The sequence below is a fragment of the Phoenix dactylifera genome, chromosome 2 (assembly GCF_051530095.1).
Source record: "Phoenix dactylifera cultivar Ajwa chromosome 2, Ajwa_hap1_PhDact_Kaust_v1.1, whole genome shotgun sequence".
Taxonomy (NCBI): Eukaryota; Viridiplantae; Streptophyta; class Magnoliopsida; order Arecales; family Arecaceae; genus Phoenix; species Phoenix dactylifera.
This window is the reverse complement of record NC_143191.1, coordinates 37,371,153-37,380,463: the sequence shown is the minus strand read 5'-3', so window position 1 is coordinate 37,380,463 and position 9,311 is coordinate 37,371,153. Positions and strand designations below refer to the sequence as shown.

Here is a 9,311-nt window from a genome sequence, read left to right as displayed (position 1 = left end):
TGGATGATAAAAAAAACTATTCAATCAACAACTCTGTTGTCTCGCAAAACATATCCAGAGTCCGAAAAACATAATACTCACTCAGAAGTCGCTCATCCTTTTGGAAAGGATCAATGTCCATCCTCTGCGGCCAACATCCCGCGGGCCCTCGACCAATCAGCGCGCAACCACACAAGTTCCGAACCCTTTTAAACCTCACATTGGAGCGAAGCTCCGCGGGCCCGACGGTCGGGTCTCGTTCCAGTAGAATATGAAGTCCCTTTTAGATGTTGGACGTCCAAATCCCAACTGCGCCTTTCCTCCCCTCTTTCCCCCCTCGGGAAGGAAACGAGGAGCTTGTATTTTTTTTTTTTTTAATTTTAACTCCCTCCGATCCCCGTTATTTATAAATAAAAGCCCATCAGTTGTCTCTCTCTCTCTCTCTCTCTCTCTCTCCCGACTCGCTACTACCTCTCTATCGAGAAGAAGGAGAATAAGAAAAGACTTCTAGAACCCTCGCCGAGTCGGCCTCTGAGTTAATCGCGACAGGGGGATCGAAGGAGAACGGGAGGGGGAGAAGGGAGTAGAAGAGCGAAATCCACTACGGATTCCGATCCTTTGGAGGCGGACACTCGAGATCTAGGTCCAAATGGCGACGGCGACTCGGCAAGGGCCGGATCGAATCGGTATGACGAGTGTTTCTCTCTCTTCTTTCTCTGGTTCACTGTTCTTGAAAATATATATGACTTGCGGTTCTGGGAAATATATAATTCGTGATTACTTTGTGATGGTCGGATCGGAGGGGTGTGTTGTTTATGCGGTTTGATTCGATTCTTTCGATCTGGGCTTTGCCTGAGTCGTGAATTCTTGGAGAAGAAACGGTCGTTATTTCTATTCTTATTCCAGGAGAGATGTATTTGATTCGGTTGGCGTGCGTCGTTCCTTTTGGATTCTTGGATCTTGGGGAAGGAATTTGATATGCTTTCTTGGTGGACTAACTTAGTGGCTCTCGTGGATTCACCATTTTGTCAGGCGTAATTGATGGTGAATTTTCTAAGATCTCCCCGTACATATATCCTATTTTTGATCAAGTAATATCTAATCAGCCCTTTCTACGTGTGAGATATCATGAAATTGTCATTACTTTGTATGTTGTATAGATTGCGACTGTTGTGTGACTTGCTTTGATCCAAAACTGCAGTACGAGTTGAGTGATGCCATGAATTCCGAGAAACCCTAGATATTTCTTTAATGCAGGCTGCATAATTTTTTTTTTCATTTTATCTGTAGATAAGTTATTTGTCACTAGAAAGCTGGAGTTTTCTTATGCGGTCCATGTTATCTGGCTTTTTTTAACAAAAATACCTAAATATCTTAATGTGAGAAGTCTGACCTTCAAGGAGTGCAATTTGAATTCATGTTGTGAAGTTCAGCAATATGAAGTTTCAGAGAAGAGAGATTTGACTAATGATCTGAACTGAATTTTTCTCAGTAACAGTTGGGTTCGTTCTTGGATCCTGATTACATGCTTAGTCACATGGGATTGTGCATGTTCCTTCCGAGCATCCTTTTGCTTATAAGGTTAATTGTGTCTAATAGTGTTATTTAGGGTGTAAATGATACATTGAAACCCGATAACCTGACTCGATTATTTTATAATAATTGGTATACATCCAAATTAGGTTGTTGATAACCTTATCGGATCAAAGTTGGATTCTATGTAGGATCTGGTTTCGTATTGGATTGAACTTGGATGCAGCTATGTTCGAACTGAAAAACCAGAAAACCCGAGTATATATACACAAATAAAGGAATATAAAGAGAGTTGGCTACATGTCTTGTGTCAATTCCTTTTCTTTATATTTGGATTTATGCCTTTTTTTCATGTATGTTCTCTTTCCCACTGCAATTTCAGTCTCAAAATCTCAGCTGATACTTAGAGATTCTAATTATGTTTCAATAAAACTAAACATAAACATAAATTTATATCTGTCTCAAAGTTACTGGTTTTTTTTTTTTTTTTTTTTTTACAATTTAAATTTTTCAGTTGCTCTACCGTGCTCCTTTCCTGTTGCAATCTGCCACAAGGCTATATATGGAGGACTATTGTGATAGGGATCCTTTTTAATTTTGGCCCACTAAAATCATGTCTAAACTGAACGTAAAAAAAATAACTCATCAAGGTTACTAATCGAGTTTGGCTGTGAGTTCAAATCTTACTCAATTTGATGGATCCGAACCCAAACTGAAATTCGATTTTCTTATCAAGTTCGGTTGTGAATATAGCATGAATCCAACTTGAATCCAACCTGTTTACTGCCTTAAGATTATGCTTGTTATCAATATTTCTTAAGGTCGCATATGCTGATATGAGTGCTTATTTTGTGTTAGGATTTTGCTCATTTGGCAAGAAGAGAAACATGTTTGTATATATTTTCTCTGATAGGCAAAGTTTAAAATGTTTCACTAGACATGTAAAGCAAATTCCAATAATAACTATGATAGCAAGAATGTGTCTCTGTTATGATTATTCTACACACCCCAATTCTCAAAGGGTGCAATAAAGTATCATCAGGGAATAACAGATCTTACGTTGTGACTTGTGAGAATGTTAAGGCAAAAGGAAAATCAGATCTGCCTTTTTTATGGTATTGGGCTTTATAATATTTTTGCTTTTCAACCTTTAGCACTCTGATTTTGTCACCTCATGATATTTCTTCTGATGAAGGTTGTTTCTAGATCATGCCTCCATGCATTCAATTCTGGTCGTGGCTGAGGGGGCTGCGTTGGAGGAAGTTTTTGGTGGTGGATTGTTTCAGAGAACTTTGGTAGTGGTGGAATATTGTGAAGTAGAATTGGCCACTGCTGGACTGGTCTTATTTGATTATTGCAGAAATTGAAGGGGTCTTCTAACATAAGTCAAAAAGTAAAAGGGCATTATATAAAAATTTCCCCAAGCAGTTTTGTGACCCAGAAAATGTGTTAGGGTTTACAGATGTCCCACATGGAAAGCTGTTCTTTTGTTAGTAATAAACTTTGATTACAATGTCTATGTTTGAGTTCTTTTAGGTCCTTCCCTTTCTGGTTCAGAACAGACCCTACTCCCTCACGTGACTAAACTTTAAGAGATATTAACATAGAGTTTTCTTCGTACACATACAATTTTTTCTACGCCATATTTTTATTGTTTAGTGATAGCAAACTTAGTTTGTTCATTTTTCTCTTGTTTTAGACTCAATGGAGCCTGTGGAATCATCAAAAGTAGAAGCTGAGCAGAAAACACTTTGTGCTGACGATTCAGATGGACAGGTAATTTCTCTATCAACATATCTTTGATTTTGATGTTAATAAATTCCATGCTGATGCTGACTATTGTTTACTGACAGCCACTCTCTGCTAAAGATGAGAAAGCAGTATCACCTAATGTTTCACATGACTCAAACACCATGAATCTATCAAAAGATGCCCCAGGCCAGCTGGGTTCTTTGGATGCAGGTGGAGACCACAGTGCTGCTTATCCAACCAATATCTATGCTCCTCAGGCACAAACATTCTTCTCTGGAGGTTAGTTTCCGTTATTAAACCCTTATTGGTATTTTTATGAAATTATATCTTTGTGTTGAGATTTATTTGTCTCAAATCTAATATTTGTACATGTCTCGATATAGAAGTATGAAGTGCATGTATAAATGGCATAAGGGGATTGCATAAGCTAGACATTGTTTAAAAAATTATTGAAAATAGATACACTGTCCTTGAACATTCTCGAATCATAGCATGACATATACTATTTTACTTATTTTCACTTCTGTAATGAATTTGATGAAGCATAATATACATCTGCAATCTGCTATAATGTATGAATTTGTGAAATGTAAATAGTTAATTGGAATCAAATTTTGTATTCTTCCTCTCCTTTTTTTTTTCTTCTACTCACAAAAAATTGTATGTGGTTCTTTTGCGTTCAAACAAAGCAAAATGACTTGAAAAACGGGTTAAGGTTTATGTTTTCAAGAAGATTCTTTTGCCTATTGTTTCAAATTTGAGCTAACATGGAGAATTAATTCTGTGCTTGTCTTTAGCGTATGGAAATGCTGCTAGTGAGTTTGAAGAATATCCTCGGTTTTTAAATGTCGAGGGCTTGGAAGTTGGACCAACTGTAAGTATAATTCTTCATTGTTGGTATTGCACCTTTTTCCTTATTTAGGTCGTACAAGATGGTTTTCTTTGTCTTATTCTCTTGAAGGGTGTCTACAATGAGAATCCCTCTCTCATGTACCATACTGGATACGGGTACAGTCCTCAGATGCCTTATGGACCGTATTCTCCGGTTACAACACCTTTACCTCCTGCCAGTGGAGATGGCCATCTCTACACTCCTCAGCATTTCCCATTCTCGGGCCCTTACTACCAGCAACCAGTTCCTCCTAGCATGCCGTTTCTTACTTCTCCTACTCCGGTTTCACAAGCTGAGTTAACAATGCCAGTTGATCAACGAGGAGCTTTTCTTGCTGATGCTTCAAATTCCAGTGGCATGCTGTTTGGACCAGGACCTCGTTATCATGTTTCATACGGCTCTTTCGGTAGAGGTAGCTTTGCTGGAAATTTTGGTAATCCTGGTTTCTTTGATTTAAGGCAAGGGCTTGATGGTTTTGGCTTTGGCGGCTTTTGGTCAGATTGGTTGAAACCTCCAGATGGGACAGGGCCGTTGACTCCATTGTTGCCAGCAGCTTCACCTCAGCCGATTGGTGCACTTGGGCCTTTTGGGCAAAGCACGATGCCTTTAGCTGGAACGGTATTGTATTTCTTCCTGTTCCTTTTCTTATTGTTATACCACTTGCTGCAAACATCTGAGACTGTGTGATATATACTTTGTTCCCCTCCCCAAAAATCTAAAAGTTACATAATTTGTATATTGTTCTAAGGCATGTGTTTGTGAAAATTATTGTCTGCTTACAGTAAGATGCCAATAAATATCATCATATCTATGATTTTGTTTTTTTCATATTTTGTTAAAAAAGTTGGATTGATTATTTGGTTAGCACTGTGGACACATAATTAATGGTATTATGCCATGTAGAAGGAAAGGAAAAAGAAAGCAAATAAAGTTAATTTGAAGAAAAGAAAAGTTTACTATGCTAACATTAAGATCTCTTAGAATTACTTATTGCATTTTTGTTAAGCTGGTCATGGACTGGGTTGAAGCTAGGACTGTGATATTGGTATCTCATTCTTTTTTTTTTTTGGACGACGAGCAAGCTATATTTGTTTTCAAGATTGCAAAGTTGCTAGTGTCTCGTTGTCAATCTACTAAGCTAAAAAATTATGCCCCCACATCCTTCTGTTTTACAGAATTTATATTGGCATGCCTCCTTGTATAGTAGTGTTTTGTTGTGTTTCTTACACTTTTGCATGCAGATATCTGTAACTTTAACTAAAAAGCTTATCTTTCATCTTTTTGAAAGTTCAGTCAAAGCAAACTGTCATGGAGGGAATATAGTTGCATTAACAGGAAAAAATGATGTCATATTGTATGATTATTTCCTTTCCCTTTCAAGATGAGATCTTTTTTGGCATTGCTCTGTTTTGGCAATTTATTGTTGAATTTAGGTGTCATTTGATATCTTAATTTTATAGATTAATCTATTTTAGTATTCTGTCTTACAATGAAAAATGCCAGAATTTTATACCATTGGGTTGCAAGCTATTTTTTTAAATTTTTTTTTAAAAGAATCAACTGAGTCTATCACTAAATCTATTTATTAGCTGCAAGGCTTGGTTGATATATTGAAACTTCGATTTGTTTGGCTGTTCTTTTGGGAATTCATCACATTACTGACTTAGCTTCTATAATGTATTCATTTTTGTTGCTAATAACGTTCAGGCTCCACAGCAACAAAAGCCCTTTTACGGTTTTGGATCCTCACTTAGCTCCCGTGACAGAGGGTACTCTCGTGGTGGGATTTATCCTCAGGGCAGTAATATTGGGGGGTCCCTTCCCAGATTGGGCATTAATGTTCGGAGTTTGAGTGCAGTCGACAATGGCAAAAGGCAAGGAAAGGGTAGTGCTTCATTGTGTAGTTGCTATGGCACTCCAGACTTTCTCTGCGAGCAAAATCGAGGGCCACGGGCCACTAGGGCAAAGAGTCCAGCAGTGGAACAGAACTCATCACAGGATGGTAAAAATGACAATTCTACTGCAAAAAATCATGAGTTATATAACAGTCCAGACTTTGTTACGGAGTACAAGGCTGCCAAGTTCTTCATAATAAAATCTTACAGTGAGGATAATGTCCATAAGAGTATCAAGTATGGTGTTTGGGCCAGTACTGTGAATGGGAACAGGAAGTTAGATTCAGCTTATCATGAGGCAAAAGAGAAGGACAATCCCAGTCCGGTTTTCTTATTTTTCTCGGTAACTTCAGAATTCTGTCCCTTTTACTGTTTCAATTTCAGGATTTTATAGAAAATATAATTATGATATATCAATGTGCATATGTCAGTTGGGTTGATGTCAGTTGTTTTGTTATACCAAGTACAGGTAAATGCCAGTGCACAGTTTTGTGGGGTTGCTGAGATGATTGGACCTGTAAATTTTGAGAAGAGTGTAGATTATTGGCAGCAAGACAAGTGGAGCGGTCAGTTCCCTGTCAAGTGGCATATTGTGAAAGATGTCCCGAACAATCTATGCCGCCATATCATCCTTGAAAACAATGACAATAAGCCAGTAACCAATAGCAGAGACACTCAGGAGGTAAGATTTTTCTTCTTGGTCTGTTATTCTTCCAATCCAGGCTTTTCTTTTGGAATTTCTTTTGTTCCTGATTTACTTCCCAAGAATGATTTCTTTAATCCTCTAAAACATGAGAAGCGGATGTAGCTGGTTGACTGTGTGAATAAATATCCTTCAGTTTAGCACTTGTGGTGATCTTCCTCCATGTGCTGCCTATGCATCTATCTTTTTGCTACATTTCCCCTCTCATTTTTTGGAATTAACCCATCCCAGATTGGCCTAACTCATCAGTAATCTTATGTTTGCTTAAAGTTAGTGGCTGAACTCAGATGCTTTTTCTTTTTTAAAAACCCATTTCCCCTGTATTATTGGAAACCGTGTATTCAAATATTAGATTTGCATCTTTGCATTTTGCTTTAACATGCCTGCATTTGTATGGTGTGACCAGGAAAAGGCCAAAATAGTGAGAAAGATGCTAACATATGAATGACAACACACTGTATGTTATATAGTTACACCAAACCATTTGTTATTATTTTTGGTGGGAGTTTTCCTGTATGATCTTCTCACATATATGTCTGCACATTAAGCTGTGTGCGCATGACTTGTTCATACATACGCATATAGGTTGCAAAGGTTGTCAGTCCAGGGTATGGACCAGATTGGAGTAATTCTTTATGAAATTTGAATGCAGTTTAGAGTAGGCAGTATCCTTGCTGATTTAGGAGCCAACTTGTTGATTTCTTGGCTTGGTTCAATACAGTGCTGATGGCATAGAGGTGGCACATCTGTACTCCTATAATGTTGCATTCGTTTTTTTAATAATTTTTTTGTGATCATTTTTAGATCATGGTTGAACCTAGTGAGCATGAAACATTATTGAAACTGCTACAAACTGCTACTTGGGTTTCATGAGAGATCCGGAATTCACATTGATGCTCTCCCCAGTCCAACCTTTCCTTTTTGACTATCTTGCTGACGTAATTCCTCCTATCAATAATTAGCTAAGCTTCCATTATTATGTGAGACATTAGTTGGTATAATTCTTTGGTCACCTTTTCAATGATGTTTATTAGATAGTTTTCAATGTTCAATTGCAGCAATCCTACTGTACAATGAATAGATATATCAGTTTTTGAACTCTCTCCTCACGTGCTCTCTCTGGGTGGGCTTACATTGTTTACTGTTTGGGGGGGGGGGGGGGGGGGGGGGAACCTTCAGGTGAAACTGGAACAGGGTTTGGAGATACTAGGCATTTTCAAAAATCATGAGGCTGACACGTCAATTCTTGATGACTTTGACTTCTATGAGGAGCGGGAGAAAGCAATGCAGGAGAGGAAGGCTTGGCAGCTGCAGCATCAGCAGCAGCTATCGAACTCTAGAGTGACCTCTTCAGCAGTTGTCAGCAACGATCAAAGGAACCCAGCAGTCATCTCTGGTGATGTCATAAAACAAATTTCAAAGAGTTTTGCTCAAGCTGTCCAGTTGGAGGAAGGTAAGATTGCAGACCCACCTGGAGCAATTAACAGCTCCGCCAATGCTACTGCTGCTCGGATAAGCGAGCAACTGCAACTGTGACACAGCAGGTAGATTCTGCCCGGAGATCTTTCATGTCTCCTGCCAAAAGGTGTCTTTATTTGTGATCTGGCATCTAAAGCTTGGAAGCGGCAATGGATAGCTTCTCGATCATATGTACAATACATAGGCCTCACCAACAGCAATGGGTAGCTTCTCCACCTCCCTTTTCTTTTTTTCCTCTTCATGTTATTTTCCTTTAGTTGTCTGGTGGCAAGCCTTAAGCAGGGCTGGAGTTTTCTGCAAGCCTTTGTAAAGTTTCCAGTTTGGATGCCAGATGAATAAGCTATCCTTTTCTAGTCTTACCTTATCTTTTATATTGCCTCATACCGTCAGCTGAGATTTGAATCAATCGCCTGAACAAGCATAACTTTTCCAAACAACTATTCTGTTAACTGACCAAGTGGGTTATGCTTCCTTTGGCATCGTGTGCTTAATGTTGTTCGATGGGTCCTGCATATTGTTACCAGATACAGTGCTTGGCCATATGCATTTGATTTCCCTTGCAAGCTAATTAAAATTTCATAAATTTCACGGTCGGTTGTCATCCAAAGATTCACAGATTTCCAAATTTGATGGGGGTGGTGATTTGATTCCTTAAAACCAACTTAACAGGCTATAATGCGGATTAATTAGCTGCCACTACCTTTTATGAAAGTCTATTTCCAAAACTCCATCATAGTTTGATTTTATAATCTTTATGGAAGGGGCTTGTTGGCATGGGCTGTATCATATGTCGTATGATTTTAGGATCACGCTGCGACTCAGGTATCAGATGACAAGACGGGGTTCCTGAAGAATTGATGCCTCCTGGTGGGGATCGAAATCGACCTTTTATGCACATGCCTCAAAAGCCCCTGAATTAGGCAAAGACGTACTTGAAGAGGTAGCACTTTTGACTACGGCAAATCAAACAGTAATTTGCATGAGAGTTGTGCCGGTCAAAGAGGATGTGATTATGTAATACACTGGAATTACACCGAGGCATTTCCTGGAGAGGTAGCACTTGAATGTCGAAGAGTCT

At 38.7% G+C, this 9,311-nt stretch overlaps 1 protein-coding gene across 2 annotated transcripts; it reads left to right on the top strand.

Moving 5' to 3' along the window:
• Positions 1 to 217: 217 nt before the first annotated feature.
• Positions 218 to 8,597, top strand: LOC103701440 (YTH domain-containing protein ECT4-like). Of its 2 annotated transcripts, none has more exons than XM_008783483.6 (9): positions 218 to 665; positions 3,212 to 3,288; positions 3,366 to 3,543; positions 4,062 to 4,138; positions 4,226 to 4,568; positions 4,656 to 4,774; positions 5,864 to 6,394; positions 6,521 to 6,733; positions 7,934 to 8,597. In XM_008783483.6, the coding sequence occupies exons 1-9, from the start codon at positions 629 to 631 to the stop codon at positions 8,288 to 8,290; spliced, it is 1,932 nt and encodes a 643-aa protein (XP_008781705.3). In that variant the 5' UTR covers positions 218 to 628; the 3' UTR covers positions 8,291 to 8,597. The 2 variants fall into 2 exon arrangements, with proteins under 2 accessions (XP_008781705.3, XP_088572388.2); XM_088716262.2 differs by having other exon boundaries at positions 291 to 1,023.
• The last annotated feature ends 714 nt before the right edge of the window (positions 8,598 to 9,311 follow it).